Raw genomic sequence first — 22602 nt, 5'->3', positions numbered from 1 at the left:
TAAAACACGGGCCGATTTTTGAGTCTCACGCGTTCGAATTCAGGAAATTGTCACTGAAAATAATAAGCAAGTTACCGTTTTCAACCGGTATTTTAGTGACAAAATCCCGTATGCGCGATTTAAAAATCGCCCCCACTCCCTTCGGTCGTGTTTTAATTTGCCACTCGTTTCGAATTTCCTCTTTTCCACACTTGTACCTATTGCAACCACAAGTGGTAGGCTTAAAAGAAACATATGTAAGTTAGGTACCTATTCTGTGACATCTACACCGTGTTTCACTTAACACTAAAAACCTGAAAACTGTTTGTTTAGAATCGAGAGTAGAATCGATTGAGCTATATCTTGATGGGGGTGATATTTTTATTTAAATTAGTATTATTAGTTATTTTTTACGTGCCCATTCTATTGTACTCGTAATACAACATTGTGTATATCGCATTGCTAGAGGTTGTTTACCTTTTTCAGTATTTAGGGGTATTAATACTGGCTGGTTACTTGGACGATTATTTTTTCCGCTACTAGTTTGACGTTGTTTGTCAGTTTAATCTTAATGTTTATCATAAGTCATAACAAATTGAACTCGTACCTAATTACAACCTTGTCATTTTGAATATTGGGTTTAAATTTGCTTACTGCGATTACCTGTCCAATTTGAAGTTTACTGTGATAAAGCTTTAAAGTGTTTTACAGTGACATCTTAGCTGTCTATTGGTAAACCTTATGTCGTTGCAGTAACGTACACAAATAAATAGTCTTATGGTTTATGATGGTAGTTAGCAATTATTTTATTGAGTGTAGAGCTAAAAGTCAAGTAGAGCTGTACAGAAAATTAAAAATTCAATTAAAAAAAAGTAACGATCAGATTAAAAGATAAATGTAACGTACACAAATAAATAGTCTTATGGTTTATGGTGGTAGTTAGCAATTATTTTATTGAGTGTAGAACTAAAAGTCAAGTAGAGCTGTACAGAAAATTAAAAATTCAATTAAAAAAAAGTAACGATCAGATTAAAAGATGAATACTCTAGATGAGTTTAAAAAATAAAAATCAGTAGGGGAGTCTGAGGTTTTGAGTGATACCGGAAACACGTTGTATTGTTGAGTTGCATTTTATCTAAAATCTGTCTATGTTTTTTTATCGCTACATCAAAGTAAATAACCTTCAAATGGTTTAAAAGCTAATCTAACCTTAAATATTCGTAACGACAACCGATCAATAATACTTAGGTACCTTTGTTCTTAGGCTAACGGCAGATAATACGATAAGAGCATTTTGCGATAAACGAAACGACTAAAGTCTGTCAATAACGTAACGATACGATAACAAGTACGATTCCAATCGCTTGGCGAGTCGATTAATATTTTTTTTACTTCTGATTAGCAGAAACGTCTGCAATCGATGGAAAATTTATGCCTTGGGTGAGACCCCACTCAAGGCAGACATTTTTTGATATATTGAGTTGAGATGTCTGAATTTTGTTGAAAGATAACATAACCACAAAATTAAAATTTTGAAAAAAACGCCCGGCATAGTGGACAGACTTGCATGAAATATGGGTAAGAACACTCCCGACTATCGAACTCCGTACTTTCAAACAAAAAAAACGATATCTAAATCGGTTCATCCGTTCGGGAGCTACGATGCCACAGACAGACACATGCACACACAGACAGACAAACAGACAGACACGTCAAACTTATAACACCCCGTCGTTTTTGCGTCGGGGGTTAAAAATGATTGTGTTTAACTGTGTAAGTAAGTCACGTTATACAAGTACTGGAAAATCAAAGTTGCGCGCGCAAGCAACGGGAATAATTATAAGACAAGGTGACCATGAGACTTCAGACAATTCGTTACTACAGTGGTATTTGACGTGTATCCTAGTGAATCCGCCAAGTTTGCAAGAATATACAAGCCAAGACTGCATTTACTATTAATATTTTTATCACAAGGAAACGATGCGTCAAAAAGTATGCCGCCTCTATTATTAGGTACCTACTTGCCCCATAAGATTAACTACTTATTTATGACAAAACTTGCACTCTTTCATGTACAACTTTTATAAGTGCAAAAAAAAAGAACTTGGCCCGTTTTTTAACATTAATATTCTGAGGGTATAGATAACGGATTCTAAAACTTATACCTACATATGTATCAGATATCAAAGAAATAAGAATAATATGTCTGATACTTTACAATGTTGCTCCCCTCCCAGATAAGACTCAGGTAAAGCCTGACCAAGAAATAAAACCACGCGCCATCTTGCGGAATTTCATTAGAACTATTTTCTTCATACTAAACTGAACTGTCACCCCATACATCAGAACAACAGCGCCCTCCTGACAATAGTCATACATTTCTGGTCAAGCTTTATATAGGTAGTAGAGATGCACCGAATATTCGGTTATTATTCGGTATCCGGCCTATTCGGCCCTTATTTTAATATTCGGCCGGATACCGGATAGTGACGTACTATCCGGCCGGATACTGGATGTGCTATTTTTGATTGAATGATTTTGGAGTAAACAAATTAGACGTAAAAAAAAACAATGACGGTTATAATACTTATAATCATAGCTCTTTATTATAAAAAAAAATAAACATTTAAACAAAAACGGACTCCGCGCGAAGTTCACTACTAAACAAGTCAAAACCTGCACGACGCGCCCGCTCCCTGCTTAAATTGTAGGTATTGTAGGTAAAATTCTGCTGTCCGAATATTCGGCGGCCGGATATATTCGGCCGATGGTTAGGCCGAATATTCGGTATCCGGTATCCGGCCAAACAACTATTCGTTGCATCTCTAATAGGTAGGTATTAAAAATTCTTGTCCTTTCAATCAAACAGTACATACAGTCAACAACACAGCTGTGAATACAGACAAAGTGCCAAAAATATGTATACAGAACTTTATTACCTGTACATAAAGGTGTGTATACATATTTTTGGCACTTTGTCTGTATTCACAGATGTGTTGTTGACTGTACAAAAGGACGTATGAATGTAGATACATATGATTGTATTGAATTATGTAGTACAGTAAAAATATGGTTATTAATAAAGTATAAAAAATCTGTGTAAACATTTTTAGCCATTTTCGTTACCTTAATACGAGTAGTATGGGTTTCAGGATTATTAAAAGATTCCAAAAACCTAGTAATGTCACCGCTTTTGCGATGTATTTTACCGTTAACCCTTGAAGAAAAAGCTGTTTTACTCAATGTGTGCAAGTTTTCTTTTTCATAAAATTCGAGTAATGAAAAACGTTATTAAAACTTTCGCGTTTTGATGACAAATGTTAAATATATTTAAAATTGCAAACGGGACTTAATCGCGTATTACTATGTTTTAAACACTATGTTTAGAACATACATTAACATGTGTTGTTTATGTATGGGGACAATGCCGTCCTTGAAACGTCGGAGGTTAGTGTTTAAAACATAGTAATACGCGATTAAGTCCCATTTGCAATTTTAAATACTTATGTGTAAAAATCGTGAAAGTTTAAATAAATGTTACATATCTATTTAATATTTATAACCGGGTACTTATATATAGGTAGAACTATTAAAAGTATAATTTAATATGAAAAAAAAAATACTGCATTTGTTTAGTGTCCTCCAAACATAAAAAATAATCCATACCTAAATATAATAAACACTTGAAGTCATGACTGCAGGCATTTGTTTTGTAAATCTCTTATACTCTCTAATACCTTAAGACACATGTTTTATCGGTCCATATATGACGTCAATCAAATTCCAAGGTCTTACAACAATGCAATAAGTATCAAAATAGTTTGAAATTTATCTAATTCCCGTAGATTACACTTCAAACAAACCAATATAAAAAGGAGCTAAAATTTCATAACAATTTTTTATTGGGAGAGGTCATATTATATTTGTTTCGGAGCTATATCTCGGTAAGCCACAGTAATACCAAGATATCGCTAATATCGCTATTCCTAACGGACTCGATAGAGATAGCGATAACGATAACGACGTTACTCGTGTAACGGCCGTTACCCTGTTTATATAACAGCGTGGCTGTTTATCTGTTATCAGCTATGTGATATCAACTATGTATTATATCAGCTATGTATTCTCAAGTATTTTATGCCTATATATTATTTGATAGATTATTTAATCCGATGATAAGATTGGCAAAGTGGTAGAGAGACAAAAACGAGTAATAACGACATCTGAAATGTGTAAATTCATGAATTTTTAGAAAGAATATGTAGCAAAAATGGTGGGGAATAGAAAAAAGTAGAAGAGCTTTTTCTGCGAAATAATTTTAGGTTTCTCTGTAGGTATGTAATTGATTTATGTGGTTAGTCGGCCAAGCCTCCATACAAAGGGCAAACTTTTTTTTATCTAAGTTTTTCTTTAAATTTTTTTCACAATCACAATTTTTTTATTACCATTAACTGTATTTCCATTAACTTGATACTGAGTTTATTAGACATATATCTGACTTTTTCTCTGTTATCTTATACTTTTAAACGAGCAATTCTTGTATATTTATTTATTTATTTATTTATTTATTTATATATTTATTTACACTGACGATCTCGGAAACCGCTCTAACGATTTCGCTGAAATTTGTTATGTGGGGGTTTTTGGGGGTGAAAAATCGGTCTAACTTATCCTTAGGTCCCGGAAAACGCGAATTTTCGAGTTTTCATGCGTTTTTCTTCGCGCGCCATCTCGTGTGCAGTAGTTGTACTGTTAAGACAGAATTCTTTTGGTCGATGTAAGTACTATTTATTGCAAACACTAGATGGCGACACAGGTCAAGGCTAAAACGAATAGAAAAATACACTATTTGAGTTTTTGTGGCGAAATGCGCGCCATCTCGTGTGGAGTAGTTGTGTTGTTAAGGCTGAGAATTCTTTCGCTCGATGTAGGTACTATTCATTTTTGAACTAGATGGCGACACATGTCAAGGATACGAAACAGAACCGAGCGAAGCTCGGTCGCCCAGATATTAGGTATAATATGAGACGTGCTGGCCGACTTGTGTAATTTTACAAAGGATTTCTGATTTGGTATTTGCATCACGTTCCACCGAGACAGACATTCAATTGCAAAAATAAAATCATACCACCCACGATAGGAAAGTTTTTCTTTCTCATATATAATGTAATTTGAACTTTGTCAAACCAATTTCCCTGAAAATTGCTCCGATCAAGATTATTACGGATTGATAATTTTTTTGCAAGACTAATTTTCTCAAGGATAAACATTTCTATCGTAGTCGGTTCCCAGCTTATTAAGCCAATGGTTCCTAAGTTCCGATCCATGTATTTTTGTGATGCATGTATTTCTGTGATGAAACTGAGGAAGGATTAATCGCTGAGAAAATTAGTGAGACCTGTCGAATCTTTCTCAATAAACGTTACTGCGATTTTAGGTACAGTCGCTATCTCATACGAGTAAAATTATCGGAGCGGTCAAGGTGGTCTCAAATATCTGAACTCGCTTCTATTCTCAAAGCACGCCACAGACAGTCAGACAGTCTTAAAAAAAGATATGTCAGTTCAAACTGATAAAATTTTCAGATTGAACTGACAGGTTGCATACAAATCTTTTTTAAGATTATGAATTTTTGAGACGAAATTGTGGCGTGCTTAAGGCGTGTTCAGATAATTTTGCGCGCCCCGTCAGCTCAAATATTTGCGACTGGTGAGTGGTGACGGTAAGTAGGTACGTTTATGACGGCGGTTATGTTATGTGATTCCAATTTAGTTTTCTGAATACATATGTATTTATTTATTTATTTATTTATTTATTGTAAACATAATTTACAGCATTACAGTCGAAACCAAAGCACTGTACAATTCAGTTTAGATATTATTAGGTGATTAACAAAAGAAACAAACATATATAAAATACGATCACCTTTCGTCCATCACCTCACAATACCGCAGACACATTTGATACACAATCATCCATCTGCTTGCAAACACATCACATTCTGGAGCCCATGACAGAAACGAGTTCAACTGATTTAGCGCCCGCACAGCTGGTGAATTTCTATGCGCTACAGTTCGTGTAATTGGGGCTGCTAAAAGGTTGTGCTTTCGCGGTCTTAATAGATTTTTGGGATATGAAGGTGGTATCGGTATACCTACAACTTTAGTCACGTTTTTGATGCAAATTGCTGCAATTCCTCGTATTACGGATCCTGTTTGGATTTCCCTAATCATTATGTTATGTAGTTATTTTAAACAAATAGTGACGAGGAAAACCGATTCCGCATATTGCTGATTTGAAATCTATAAATAAGTGGGAAGATACGTAAATAAATAGCTTAGGGCCACTTGCGCCAACGAAAATGGAGACCACTTTATATGGAATTTGACAGCTGACAGCCCACTAACCGTGAGTCAGGCCACTTGCATCAACGAAAATGGAGAGTTAACCCGAGGGTTAACCCACCATTTTATGTGGAATTTGACAGTTGACAACCCACTAACCCTGAGTTCAGCAATTCCCGTCAACTTTGTACAAAAATTAAGGGAAAAGTTAAATTTGTTTTTATTAATTCCTATTTTGTTACCAAGATTTTGTTAATGAATTGAGATTTTATTAAGTTTTATTTCGTCATTAAGGTTCTCTAGTATCTATATTTTCTTAATTATAACAATTATCCTGTATATATATCTTACGAAAGTCGAATTATATTACTAAATGTTGGTAACAAAATAGGATCAATTAAAATTTGCTGACGTGGCATTGTACAAAGTTGACGGGAATTGCTGAGTTAAGTGGTTGGTGCAAGGCCTTAGGAACATAAAAGTTGTCTTTCCTGAAAACACAAAGTTTTTTTTTAGTTTAATGTCCTACTTGATAATCCATACTAATATTATAAATGGGAAAGTGTGTCTGTTTGTTTGTACGTCTTTCACGACCAAACGGAGCGACGAATTGACGTGATTTTTAGGTGGAGATAGTTGAAGGGACGGAGAGTGATATAGGCTACTTTTTGTCTCTTTCTAACGGGAGCGAAGCCGCGGGCAAAAGCTAGTAAGATATAAATGTTTAAAGGGAATTCCAATCTTTTTGGCTCCAGGTTAAAGCCGACGTACCTCACATATTTAAGCATATTTCTAACCCTTTAAAGAACACTATTTATCTTTAATTTTTATGTTACCTACACCCTCATAATGCAGGACCCTTTTTATATCAGTTTCGTTGACTATGGTTGACTTTATTGTTATTCGCAATTTTCCATACGCGATATTTTCCTAAAAAGTTATCTGGTGCCATAGCTGAATGGCATTTCTGCGACGCGAAACGAAAACGAAACGCCGGGAAAGGTAGTCTGGCTCTGTTGCGATAATACGCACGAGCGATAGAGATAGATATCTACGAGCGTTTCGTTTCGTGAGCGTTTGTGCCATTCGGCTACTTACCCAGATCTTGATCTGCCACGATCACCTAATCCCACAATTTAATAAACCTAGACACTAATCTTCGCCGTCACAATGATATCATTACGAAGCCTTGTAAACAATGTTTTTGATTAATATGCCCTTATCAACTTATCATAATAATGTGTTAATCGATAGTCCGTTTAACGACTTAACGATGTATAGATAAAATCGCTAATCAGCAATTCCCGTTAAGTTTGTACATTTGAATCACGTCTCCGATTTGGATAAAAATTGGTAGGCTGATAGAGTCCATGATGCTGAGCAAGATCCACTGTTTCCCAAAATGTCCTAGGTTGATTGTATGAAACATTCCTTTTTTGTTACCGAAAATGTATAGAAATCTGGTAACAAAAAAGGTGGCCATCTAGGCCACCGTGCCTTTTTCTGTATGGTACTGAGGTACGTTTTTTTCTTAGACTTTATCTGTCTATACGGAGTTACATATGTCTTTGATGTAAACGGACTCGATTGTACGTATGACGAACATCAGAATGAGTCGTGGTAAACATGTCTAGACCGATGTCTGCGCATCACTTTGACTTTTCTACTGCGCATCTCTTTTCAGTACATCAGTAGCAAGGATATCTGTGATCTAAAAACTTTCTTTTCATAAACGTAGCGGAAAAAATAGCGGTTGAAAAGAAATTAAACAAGTAAGTAATATTATATTGCCTTAATCTTTTGTCAAAGCACTTGTTGAGGACGATTGTTTTGCTCGTTTACTGCACCTGTATCACAACCCAGGTTTGAACCCACGATAAGACCTCCAACACATTCTACCACACATATTTTGTATGAATGGTTCATTGAACTAACCTAACCACAGAATTAAAATTTTGGAAAAAACCGCGACCGCGACATAGTAGACCGATTTTCATGAAACATGGCTAAGAACACTCCCGACTAAATCAGCTTTCAGACAAAAAAAAATCTAAATCGGTTCATCCGTTCGGGAGCTACGATGCCACAGACAGACACACACACCGACAGACAGACAGACAGACAGACAGGCAGACACATCAAACATATAATACCCCGTCGTTTTTGCGTCGGGGTTAAAAAGTGTTGTGAAAAATATTGAGAATTTCAATTGTTTTTGCAGTCATATTTTTTTTCATTTAATTTATTTAAAAAAAAGCTTAAACTAATAGTGTACAATGCAAGCATCGCACATTTCTCGCGTCAGCATTAAAATTAATATAATAATGACTTTATTTTAATTGCTGTATTTGCGATTACGCCATACATCGATTTATGCATTAGTTTACGTTTATACGTGCTCCTAGCTAGTACTCAATATACCTTGGTTATCAATAAATTTATAACTGTATCAAAATCAGTGTTTCTATCAAGATTACAATCAACTATCAAGAATCATATCATCTAAGGTGTACGGCTCGTACATCTTAATGGTCCTTCGAAGCCATCAGTGACTGTGACAGTGATTTCGTCCAATCGGCCTCCCACAAGCGGGTCTCACCGTGCGGATGAAACAGGCGTAGTGAATCATCAAAGCCTTACTATATTCATTGTCATAGAAAAATCAGTTCATCATCGAAGATATCAAGATCAACAGAAGACGTCTACTATCAATTCAAGTAAGAGGAATCTCGAACTTGTAAAATCATCATTATAGTGCTGCAGCTATTATCAAATTATCATCAATTTTTAATCAGTTAACCAAGGTAATCAATATCAATATCATACATCAGTGGCCACAGTATTGTCAAATATTTGATTAATACTCACTATCAAATTATCAATCTACTCTACTACATATCAATATATCAAGATGAGTTTAGACAAGGAAATGGAAGCGATTTGCAGTGATCAAAATCAGCTCATGGCCAATATGAACAGGCTATTTGAGAACTACAAGAAAGATGGTCCAAGCCGTCGGACTATGTCTAACATCAATAACAAGTTGGCCGGCCTCGACGGGTTCTGGGAAGAGTTTCAAAGCAATCATGCAAGGTTATTAGAATTCCAGAACGAGGACTGCACTTCTTTTGCCGAAAAAACATACATCAAAACCAAATCCTTCTACGAATCAGCTCGGTCTGTATTGCTTGATCATTTGGATACAGTTCAAAAGGCTGCCTTATCACCGAGACCGAGACCAATCTCACCAAAACCAACAGAACGTTCACCACTCCCTTCGTCAGAGATGCCCAACTGGGCTGAAGAAAGAACCAAAAATGAAGAAAATCAACCTGGGCCATCGGATCTTCAAAGCCGCGCCGTCCCTACCCATCAATCTGTAGATCAAGAAAGGTCGGCCACCCAGGCTACAATCAATTCTGCTTTCGCAATTGCACCTATTTTCAATATCACCGAAAAACCAAGCGTCGATGCTGCCAAGTTGTCAGAAAAGATGAGAAAGCAACAGAGCAACTTCAAGGCCTTCGCACGTACTCTACACTACATCGACCTCTCCACAGTAAATGAAAAGTGGGAATTGGAAGATTTACTTAAATCAGTTCAGTCTCGTTGGACAACTATTGACACTCTTCACTGGGACATCGACAGTGAACTTTTCGAAGACGACGAAACTTATAATCAAACGTTTTGCAAATATGAGAAGAAATTCCTCGATATGAAAAAATCTATCAATTCCAAAATATGGTCCATGGTCCACCGTGAAAAATCAACCCCGTCATGGACATCCCACCCTTTAGTGGAAATTATCAACAGTGGGTTTCATTCAAGGATTTATTTAATGAAGCCATACATCATAACCACTCGATGTCTAATGCACAGAAGATGCAATTTTTGAAAAATAAGGTTAAAGGTGAAGCTGAAAAACTCATTCAACATCTGAACATCAGCTCAGAAAATTATGAAACCTGTTGGGATATCCTAAACCACAGGTACAACAACACGAAACTAATTTTCACCGCACACCTCAACAACCTGCTGTCGCTATCAACAATGCAACAACAATCATATCAACAAATTAAGCGCCTACATGACACCACCAACGAGTGCCTAAATGCCATCAGGAACCTAGGCGTAGACATCGTGTCATGGGATCCCCTTATCGTCCATATTCTATCACAAAAATTGGACCCGGAAAGTCATACGGAGTACGTCGAATCATTGAAGAACCCACGTGACTTGCCGACCTTAAAGGACTTCCTAGATTTTCTAGAAATGAAATTTACATCATATGAAGCGAGCCGCCGCAAGTTGGACACACCAAAAACATCTCAGCAATCAGAAGCACCAAGAAAACCTTATTACAAATCATTTATGGGCATAAAAGATTCATCATTATCACAAAATAAATCAAATGATGTTAAATCAAGTTATTATCAAAGAAAACATTGCCCGGTTTGTAATAAAAATCATGGCATATTTGATTGCGAAACATTTCAAAGTGCAAGACCAGAAAGCAAACGAAGCACTATAGCAAGATTGAATCTATGCAAAAATTGCCTTTATAATCATTACGATAAGGAATGTTTTTCAACGAGTCGATGCCGCACGTGTCATGAACGACATAACACGCTCGTGCATGATGCCTACAGTCAGAAACAAGAGACTTCCGACCCACTTAATAAGCGCAAAACTGTTGCAAGTATTACGCAAGAATGTAGAAAAAATATAGAAGTTTAATTACCTACCGCCCTCATCAAAGTAAGGGCAGTAGATGGAAATTATCACACTTTGAGGGCATTTATTGATCCTGGAGCACAGATGTCATTGATCACGGAGGCTGCGGCTCAACTTCTCCAAATACCCCGGGAAAGCTGTGATGACACTATGTACGGCCTGGGAATTAATGGAAACTCCTGTAACGGCGTTATAAACGTCACTTTGTCATCACTGCATTGTGACTTTCAATTTGACGCCGAGTTATTTATCATGAATAAACTCACTCTGCCACTGCCGAATCAAACCTTCGTCAAGCCCGATTTGTCATATTTAAGAGGACTACCACTGGCAGATCCAGATTACAACATCAGCCGACAGATTGATATCATATTAGGAACAGAAATCTACGCCAAAATCGTCCAAAATGGAACCATAGTAAAAGACGATGACCTCCCCGTAGCCCAGAAAACGAAACTCGGGTATATCATTAACGGAAAGGTCCCATTGCCATCGTATCAACAAGGCTGCACCATCGTCAACAACATGAGTGATATCTCGCGCTTTTGGACCATTGAAGACATCAATGAAACATCAAATTTGTCATCAGAAGATCAACATTGTGTAGACTTCTACCGCGAAACTACTTTTCGACAAGAGGACGGAAGATATGTTGTTCGATTGCCGTTGAAGCCAGAGAAGGAAGATGCGCTTGGATACTCAAAGAACATAGCCATAGCACAGTTCAGGCAACTCGAGATGAAGTTTCGAAAGGATCAAAATATCGAAAAGGAGTACAAGAAGTTTATACAAGAATACATTAGTTTAGGCCACATGCGCGAATGTACAGACGAAGTCGACGGGCCATCCAACTCGACACAGGAGTGCTTTTTGCCACATCATTGCGTGAAAAGACCTGAGTCAGCAACTACATCTCATAGGGTGGTCTTCAATGCGTCTGCCAAAACGTCAAATGGGACAAGTCTGAACGACATCATGTACAGCGGACCCAATTTACAACACGACTTATTGTCACTCATCATCAAGTGGAGACAATACAAGGTCGCGTACGTGGCAGACATTGAAAAAATGTTTAGAATGATTGGTATGAACATTCAAGATCAAAAATATCAGAAAATCATATGGAGAGACAATGAACATCAAAGGTTCCGTGAATACGCTCTAACAACAACAACATATGGCACCAAGGCTGCTCCATGGTTAGCTATGATGACTTTAAGACAGCTGGCCAACGACGAACGCCACAACTATCCTCAAGCGGCTAAAGTCGTTGAAGAGAGTTTTTACATGGATGACCTGCTACACGGCTGTCACGATCTCGAATCAGCGAAGAAAATGAAACAAGATTTGATCAATTTATTACAATCAGGAGGATTTAATCTTCGCAAATGGTCATCAAACACGCCCGAACTACTGCAAGGAGCTAGTAAGACTCAAGATCAGCAAGAAACGTTCGAATTTAAAGATCAAGAAACAACGAAAACGCTGGGTCTACGCTGGCATCCTCAGGAAGATGTATTCAGTTTCCAACTAAAAATTGCACCACTCCCAACTCAAACATCAATCACAATGACGAAGAGAGAGTTGCTGTCGAATATAGCACGAGTATTTGACCCTCTGGGATGGCTGTCACCAGTAACCACAAAACTGAAGTTACTGTTTCAAAATGTCATATCAAATGACATCGGATGGAACGATCAAATACCCCAAAATATCAAGAAAGAATGGTTCACAATTTCACAAGACCTCCAAGTTATCAAAGATATCAAAATCCCGCGTTGGATAAATACCTGCAAGAATCAAGAAATCGAACTACACGGTTATTGTGACTCATCAACTAAAGCATACGCATGCGCAATCTACTGCCGTGTTATCTCCACCGACGACAAAAAAGCAACGCCGCCGCCGCCGGTACTGATAGCAGCAAAATCAAGACTTGTACCGTCGAAAAAAGCTGTGTCCTTGCCGAGACTAGAACTGTGTTCAGCTCTACTTCTATCAGCCCTCATGGAGAAGGTCAAGCTATCTCTGTCAGAAAACCAAATCAAAATGGTCTGCTGGTCTGACAGTACAGCAGTTTTGGGCTGGCTAAACGGCGAACCTAGCAAGTGGAAGCCATTTATAGCTAACCGAGTTACGAAAATTACAAAAATCATACCACCGACTTGTTGGAACTACGTCAAGTCCGAAGAAAACCCGGCCGACTGCGCTAGTCGCGGAATCACGGCCCAGCAGTTATTAAAACACCATCTTTGGTGGAATGGACCAAACTGGCTGTCATCATACAGTGAAAATCAAAAAAGGCCCACGTTCACTACGGATCAAGAGGTTAAAATATCAAAACAAAGCCACGCGGTAACATGTCAACAAACAGACGGCGATATTATCAATGAATTAATATGTAAGCATAGCAACATGACTCATTGCACCCGCGTACTCGCCTGGATACTACGAGTGGCTTCGCGGCGTCAGCAAAGCTCGAGTTACCTAACAGCTGACGAGTTAAACACAGCTAAAAATAGAATCATCAAGTACGTGCAAGAAAGAGAGTTTTCAAATGAAATAATAAATTTGAAAACAAATCAATCAGTGCATTTAAAAAGCAATATTGTGAAATTAAGACCTTTCCTGGATCAAAATGGAATGCTACGCGTTCGAGGACGCCTTCACAACGCACACATCAGCTGGGAAATGAAGCATCCTCTTATCATTCCACATAGAGGTCGTTTGACCGAGTTGCTTATAGATCAAGCACATAAAGCTACTTTGCACGGAACTGCCAAACTCACTCACTCGAAGCTAAGAGAATCAGTCTGGATCATAGGAGGTAATAGAGCTACAAAAAATCGCCTCCGTCGTTGCATAACATGCCTCAAGCAGAAACCCCCAAAGCAATCACAACTCATGGGAGACTTACCTGAGTCGAGATCAAATCCATCAAGGCCGTTTTTTAACACCGGTGTTGACTATACGGGATACGTATCAGTGAAGGCAAGCAAAGGTCGCGGCATCAAAACGACTAAAGGCTACATTGCTGTGTTTGTTTGCATGGCGACAAAGGCAGTGCACTTAGAGCTGGTTTCAGACCTAAGCTCGGAATCATTTTTGGCCGCTCTACGGAGGATGTCCGCCCGGCGTGGAGCACCACGTCACATCTTCAGTGACAATGGCACAAATTTTACTAAAGCCAACAAAGCAATCAGAAGAGAATATGAAGAGATCACTGCTTCGCTTGATGAATCATTCTTCAACGCCATCAGCGATATGAACATCAGCTGGCACTTCAACGCTCCTTCTTGGCCCAGCGCAGGAGGCCTGTGGGAATCAGCGGTGAAGAGTCTCAAACATCATCTTCACCGAGTGCTGGGAGAACAACATCTAACCTTCGAAGAATTTTCGACTCTATTGGCACAGATAGAAGGTTGTTTAAACGCACGTCCCCTGTGCGCATTGACCGAAGACCCTGACGATTTGGATTACATCACGCCGGCACACTTTTTATCGAGCGGGCCGACTCTCCACATCGTTGAAACAGAAAGGGACGAACGCACTCGGTGGCGCCTAACACAGAAAATATTCCAAGATATATGGAAGAAATGGCAAACTGAATACCTGTGTCAGCTACAATCACGCTGTAAATGGACACAACTCAAGCCAAACATTGAGATCGGCGACGTCGTAATCATTCACGACGCAAACTTACCCGCTGGTAAGTGGGCGCCACGCCTTTTCGGAACTAAAATACTACGACAGCATGCTACTCGGTCAACGCGACGAGTCCCCACGACAGAGAAGGGCCTTCTTCAACGGCGTCGGTAACGTCGCTCACAGCCTGTTCGGCGTGCTCGATGAACAGTTTGCCGAACAATATCAGAAGGACATCGACCTGACCAGAGCTAATGAGAAACATTTAGCACAATTATGGCGCAGTTGAGTTAGGACGATGTTGCACTGTTGTTTATTTTCGAGGGCGTGACACATATTTTCCAAGTGTCTGATGTATTTGGAAAATAGTTCTGATCCTTCCCAGTACGGATTGATGTCATAATAAACTACAAGTTTCCACTCGTCGCGCGCCTCACCCCTCCGTTCGCCGCCGCCGCCGCCGCCGCCCCCCGGGAGAGCGGCCGCAGCTCTATCCCATCAGCGACCGAGCACCACCACAATGGACAATCCCCTGAGAGACAAGATCATCGCGTCGCGGCGACTGCGCTTAACTCTACAAACATTTCTATGTTTAGGGGATTTACTTCTATCAAATAATTCCCTGCAACTTAAATTCTATTTCATTTGTTTGATTCTATTTCAATACATTTCGCTGTAATGATCAGATTTATATAAGAATAATATATCAGCATCTTTTATCAATCTCTCATCTCCTGGCCGGGAATATGTACAATGCAAGCATCGCACATTTCTCGCGTCAGCATTAAAATTAATATAATAATGACTTTATTTTAATTGCTGTATTTGCGATTACGCCATACATCGATTTATGCATTAGTTTACGTTTATACGTGCTCCTAGCTAGTACTCAATATACCTTGGTTATCAATAAATTTATAACTGTATCAAAATCAGTGTTTCTATCAAGATTACAATCAACTATCAAGAATCATATCATCTAAGGTGTACGGCTCGTACAAATAGATTTACAGTCAATAATTGCCAAACTTTTACGTTTAATATCTAATGACGCATATAAACCCGCCGAATCCTACGCCGAGTCAGGCGACGCAACGGAGCCACGCTGTTACGTCGTCGGCCAAATCTAATGTTTAATTTGTTTATTTTTTGTATGTCTTGTGTAGTTTTTTTGTAAGTCTTGTTTTGTATTTTGTAGTTTCACAGTGCCTTGGTGTAAACTGTAATGCTGTGTTACTTTTTGATTAAATAAATAAATAAGGATCACTGGTGGGATTTTTTTGACAGTTACCAATAAAGTTTTGTAGAGTTTAAGACTAATAGAAACACTACACTACACACACTAATAGTGTTATATCACTAATATTTTTTGTTTTCTAATTTAATTTGTTTTTTAAGTGGCAAGCATCCTAAATCCGCTTACCTCGTTTTTCAGAATGGCAGCCGCGGAAGGCGTAGGACACGGCAGCGAGCTCGAGCAAATTCAAGCCAGATCCAGAGCTGTTGCCAACAAGGTCAGCTCCTGTAACAATATTAGGGTACCTTAGGCCGTTTTCACACTATCCGATCCGATATCGGATGTAGGAAGGATGTAAAATGTAAGATTTATGCGCTTTCAGGTTTTAATTTATGTATTTAATAGATCATTATTACTAAAAATCGATATAAAACGCAAAAATTGCGGATTTAATGCCGATGGCACTCTCCTACAACAGTTTTTGTCCGAGGCACCATGAAACTGCCGATATCGGCAGGACGCTTCCGACATTTTTTGGCATGCCGGACCCCCCGCCAGTTGTCGGCCGATAATACCTATTTGTTTGTGTGCGTATATAATGTATATATACGTTTGTAGTAGTGGGTGTGACAAAAATGGCGTCTATTAAACAGCTGCTAATAATCGAAATTTAAAAATAGTTGAAAATTCCCACTAAAAAAAAGGTTGTAATGCATCGGTCCGAATGGCGGATACTAGTTTTTTCATCTTTTAGTAGATATAGTTGAATGTAAAATTATTGATTTTGCCTGACACTCTGAGCTTTTCATGCTCGTTATCTTAATTTTACAATATAATATTTAGGATATAGTGCTTATAATTATTAAATATAAACCATTTTTTTTTTTCATACAAAATCATACTTCATTGATTTGGAACAATGCGTTTTATCGGACCGACATCCGACACTATCGGAAGCGTTTATCGAATGTAGGATGTCGGTCCGACATCCTACATCCGATCGGGTAATGTGAAAACGGCCTTAGGTTACCATACCAACCAGCGTAGCCGAACGGCAATCGTCGACGCCAGACGCCGACAGAAATGCAGTCTAGCTCTGTCGCGCATTGCGTATTGATGCAAGAGCGATAGAGATAGATAGCTACGAAACAGGCCCCTTAGCCGAATGGTATTTCTGCGACGCGAAACGCCACAGAAATGTAGTCTGGCTCTGTCGCGCCAATATAGAGAATAGATACGTGAGTGTTTCGTGAGCGTTTGTGCATTTGACTGTGTACACAGATATTATCGTGAGCATTTGTTCATTTGTCTACGCACACAGTTCCGATCGGTTGAAGACGACTTTTCTTCGACGTCCTACCGACTGCGCCATGCCAGGAAATATGGAAACGACCATTACCGAGCATATTTTATTTTTATTTTTATTTATTTACTCAAAAAAGGTTACACAGTATTTTATTCTAATTATAGTATTTTCGCCAAGCTGTATGACAGTTTGTTGGCGAATGCAAGCACTCACTATTATTTCCTTATCGTCTACTGTGTAAGGTAGGTAGCAACAGCAACACACTTGTCCGACCAGCTGGTGGCCATTATCTAATCTAACTACAAAAACAAGTTTTGAAGGCGGTCGGAGAACTGTGAAACCATTGCACAATTTTGATGCTGATTCATACTTAATCTAATTAAACTACATTACTTAGGTACTTATGATTCTAATGTCTAATTGATACATTTACGCTAACCCGTTTTCTGATAATTATCTAATAAAAACTTTTTTAATCTGTTTCATTCATTCAGAGCCTACCCACATTGTTGTGATTATTTGTGATTATCAAGATAGCTACAGTGGCGTTCTTGCGGGCTATTGAAGTTGCGCTCGATTCCCCAAAGCGAGTGCGCGCGAGACCACAAAAATTTAAACATCAATGAAAGGTCATCTTCTACCGATCTGACGACTGGTGTGGTAAACTTCACTATTATAATCGTAAAGTTTTATTTCTACAAAAAATTACATTTATCATTTCTGATGTCTAACGAGGGGTAGAGGTGTGTTTGTTGAGCTCCAATATAATATTGTTACATGTCTGGTAACAACAAGTGGTTCTGCAGAACCATGTATGCATGTCTGAACAACCCTACGATGGTACTATTATTTCTTCTGTGGTTAATACGATTTTAAACAATAAATTATATTTTGTGTAGGTCGCTTGGCACAGCTGGAACAATTTTGGAGGTGTGCCAGGTTTAAATAACTGCGCTATTTTCAGTTGTTTTAGTTTTATACATTTATTTGGACTGGTTTCGCTAAAATCTGTAGATTTCAATTGGGTAGTATAAGAATTGCATAAGTTATGTATAATCCCCCTAAATACGTATTTTAGATATGGAAAAGTCTCTTTTTCGATCCATCAGTCACTCGTTCTTCATGAGTCATGATATTATTGTAGTCAACGACATTGTGTTTTGATGGTTATCTACTCGCAATGATTTTGGTGTACAAACGCTTTTTTTTTCAGACATTGGACGCCACTCGCCATCTATTGGCACTTACTGAAGAGGTAATTTTATAAAATGTTATGTTCAATCCTATTATAATATTTAATAGTCTATTAGTTATTCTATATTTATGTGCTTTTAGTGCGATTAGACGCCTTAGCATATTTCAAAACATTCTTCCATCCAAGAAAAAGTTACTCTCCCAACTGAGACACAAAAGCGAGAGAAAACATCTACATATGTACTTGATGAAATGTTTCCACTTTGTGTTCGTACATGTAACGGGCGATACAAACGGACTGCAAATCAACTGCACTTTTTATAGAAACTGCACGCTACAATTTCAAATCTTGCTGAAGGGGTCCATAATAAAATCGTACAACATTTTGTCACTTGTCATATAATGCGTCACTTTTGCACTTACGATCTTGTTGAAACGTAACAGACCTGGTGACAAATGGCAAACAGTCATGCATCTTAGCCCTGCTAGTGAATATTGACACTTGTCCCTTCTTTTAATGCTGCTAGAGCAAGGAAGCAGGCATACAATGCCTTGTCGCTCTTGACGACCAGGGAGGTAAACCCCCTTTAATTCCTCAATGTTTTATAATGATTAGTACGAATAGATGTATTCTAGGAGCCTGCCTTAATAATTATATTTAACCTGGCATTATATTGCGAGTGCTTCTGAGCTGTGATATGAGGACTCCATGTATAGGTACAGAAAAGAATGGGTTGTGTTATTTACTTACCTATAAATGTATCTACTCGTTTCGTTTTACGATTTGCATATCGATCGTATGAGTTGCCTTGTACAGTTTGCCCATCTATAATACGTTTTTGAAATTGAGGACCACGACTTCAAATCATCCATATCATATCTAAAACCTAATGTGATTATGTATACTAGAAGTTCAGAATTTTACAACTATAGGTACTGGCATTGGCAGCATTGCAATTCTTGTTTCTAAAATATTATAATTATACCTCACAGAAAAGCTGGATAACATCGAAAGGGGACTGAACGACGTGCATTCCGACATGAACACAGCTAAAGAGAGTCTCAAGCAGATGGAGAAGTGGTGCGGGCTCTGCACACTCCCTTGGAAAAGGTACAAAAAGCATTGATATTTCATTCTACAGTAAAATAATATGTTCCCTAAAATCAGAATTTAAAAAATAAGCCCGGTTGCTGCAGCACAAAATTTATTTCTTAGTCAAAGACTTACCTATATTTTGCAATAGATAGGCAGGTAATTTTGACATCCGCTTTTGCGGTAAGTCTGTGGTTCGAAAACTTCACACCTTCGGTTCATCGCAATGCGAAATACGCTCCTTAATTTCTTACCAATTTTATTTTGATTACAGAGGTCCCCCAAAAAACAAATCGGACGACGCCGTTTGGAACGGCAAGAACGACGGCAAGGTGGTGGTGAGTAGCCAACCACCGCGAGTAATGACCGACGACCGAAACGCTTGTGGACCTATGACCGGATACATTGGCAGGTCAGTATCAACAGCTTATAGGCCTGCCCTTATCCCAGACTCCTTCCTTCCTTTCTTCCATTCCTCTCTGTCGCCCGTCATCTCATCTTTCACTTGTTTACGTTTAATATATCATCTTTCACGCAGTCCAACCACCTTTTCCTCGGTTTTCCTGTTACTTCCTTCGACATTAATTCGTAATACCTTATATCGAGGGTTTACTGGTGAAACCCGATAAGTTGAGCAAACTGGTTTTTGAAATTCGAACTATGTGCAATTTCCAATGTTGTTATTTCAAGGACAAATTATCTCGATTTATCGGGTTTCACCAGTAAACCCTCGATGTGCTATAATATATGACAAATATGACGGCATTCTCGGACGGAATTTCTTTAGCTTAAATTTGGTTGGCGTTCTCTGTCAAAAGATTCATCCCGGTTAAAACCAAATAAAAATTAGGTTATGTGTCCTCAGATGCTTCAATAATCATCCAAAACTAGTTCAATGTTTAACACTCAGTGATTGATGTAGCTTGCCGTGAGTAAAGTCCATCCATCTATCGAATTAGTTCCATCCTAGGTCACTTTTTCGCCTCGGCTAATCTGTGGCCATGAGTAAGCCAATGAATAAGTATAATAACAATTTAAAAAAAAACCTCGGTCATACTGAAGAAGGGTCCCGTAATTCGAAATAAAAAAGGGCATGTCACATACGGCTATTTCACATGTCGACGCTGTCAGTTTTGTCTTAGACTTCACAGTCATTTGAAGACTGTGTAATTTCCTTTCAGGATAACAAACGACGCTATGGAAGATGAGATGGAAGAATGTATGGTGCAGGTGAGCACCAACATCGGGAACCTGAGGAATATGGCTCTGGACATCAGCTCCGAGCTCGAAAACCAGAACAACCAGCTTAAAGGATGGAGATCAAGGTAAGGCTGTTGGATGTTCATGTGTTTCACGAGATAGAGGACCAGGGGCCCATTTCTCGAAGCTACAAGTTACAATTTACAAGCGGTTGTCAATGTCTGATATAACAGGTCGGAAAGAGACTTCCGCTTGTAACTTTCGGTTTTGAGAAATAGGCCCCTGCAAGAGTGAAATCAGAACAACCAGCTTAGGAGAATGGACACCAAGGTAAGTAAGCTGGGTGTTCATGTATTTCACAAGCTAGAGGACTTCGAAGAGTGCAACCAGAACAGCCAGCTTAGCAGGATGGAGCTGGGTGTTCAATGTTCATGTTCACATAGAAAACGTCCATGACTCAGGAAGAAATATCTGTGCTCATCACACAAATATATGCCCTTACCGGGATTCGAACCCACAACCGCGAGCTCAGCAGGCAGGGTCACTACCGACTGAGCCATACCGGACGTCAGATTGAAAAAACGAGGTCAATTTACTTTCTCTGCCAATGATATCTTGAAACTTTTGATAGGTATACCAAACTTACAAAATTGTGACATTGTCTGGGTAAAGGAACCTTATTGTCGATGGCGCTTACGGCGTTATGAGCGATGTTCGTATACAAATACGACGCCGCGGGACGTAAGCGCCATCAACAATAAGGTCCCTTTACCCAGATAACGTCACAATTATGACCATTAGATTTATTAAATTTGAAGTGGAACGATTCTATTGAGGCTTTTTATGAATACTGATGTAACAGTTTGGATTCCTAATTCTGGGAGTAATAGTCAATCTTAGGGCTGTTGCATTAAACCGTCTGTCACCGTTAAAGCGTTCGTTAAATTTTATTGTACGGGAAGTTCCATAGTCGTCTGCTGCGTGACGATGATGTGTCTATCAAATGTGGTTGATGCAACTGGCCCTTAGTCATAGTGAATCAATGTGTGTAGTAAGATTTTTTTGTCTTTTTGCAGGCTGATTCGAATGTGGAAGAATTGAAGATAGCCAACGAGAGAGCGCACAAACTTATGAAGAATTAAACACTGCCCACGTTCATCTACTGACAATAACTTTTTAACCAATATTATATTGTAGAGCTATTTATGTCACCATTTGATATCGCGTTTGAAAGTGAAGTCGCTATTTTTATACAAGTACCTATACGATTTTTAAGTTGCAGCAAGCTAATAATATATTAGAAAGGGCATGCAACATCTATTCGTTTTTAATTTAGTAATTAAAAATAAACAAAATATAATTTAGGTTTATTATTCATTTTATTTATTGATGTAATTATTTCGTAATTTGTGATGGTTTATATTGTGTGGGTGCTTAAATAATTGAAAAATAATCTGAATGCTTACGCCAAATTTAAGACTTAACCCTATAAAATTTAATAAATATTTACATATATTTAAAAACATAGTGGATTATTTATTTTATTAGTAATTTGCAACGCAATTCCTTAGGTATCCACAAAAAAAAATCATTTTTTTTAATGAATATGACATTTAGAATTATTCGACTTATACTTACTTACTTGGCTGGCGCGATAACCCAAAATGAGTTTTGGCCTCCAACACAAGAGCACGCCACTTTGCTCGGTCTTGAGCGGTATCGCGCCAATAAACGCGCGACTTATAAAAAAAACCGGCCAAGAGCGTGTCGGGCCACGCTCAGTGTAGGGTTCCGTAGTTTTCCGTATTTTTCTCAAAAACTACTGAACCTATCAAGTTCAAAACAATTTTCCTAGAAAGTCTTTATAAAG

General features: G+C 38.4%; 1 protein-coding gene across 1 annotated transcript; it reads left to right on the top strand.

The window, feature by feature from the left end:
- Nucleotides 1-8072: 8072 nt before the first annotated feature.
- LOC125232969 (synaptosomal-associated protein 25-like) lies at nucleotides 8073-22166 on the top strand. Its single transcript, XM_048138827.1, has 8 exons — nucleotides 8073-8095; nucleotides 16138-16216; nucleotides 18459-18500; nucleotides 18967-19015; nucleotides 19433-19550; nucleotides 19807-19944; nucleotides 20714-20857; nucleotides 21809-22166. Exons 2-8 carry the CDS (start codon nucleotides 16139-16141, stop codon nucleotides 21831-21833), a joined length of 594 nt encoding a protein of 197 aa, XP_047994784.1. The 5' UTR covers nucleotides 8073-8095; nucleotide 16138; the 3' UTR covers nucleotides 21834-22166.
- Nucleotides 22167-22602: the final 436 nt, after the last annotated feature.

Source organism: Leguminivora glycinivorella, chromosome 13 (assembly GCF_023078275.1).
Source record: "Leguminivora glycinivorella isolate SPB_JAAS2020 chromosome 13, LegGlyc_1.1, whole genome shotgun sequence".
NCBI lineage: Eukaryota > Metazoa > Arthropoda > Insecta > Lepidoptera > Tortricidae > Leguminivora > Leguminivora glycinivorella.
The sequence above is the reverse complement of the archived record's forward strand: the minus strand, read 5'-3'. Positions and strand labels throughout refer to the sequence as shown.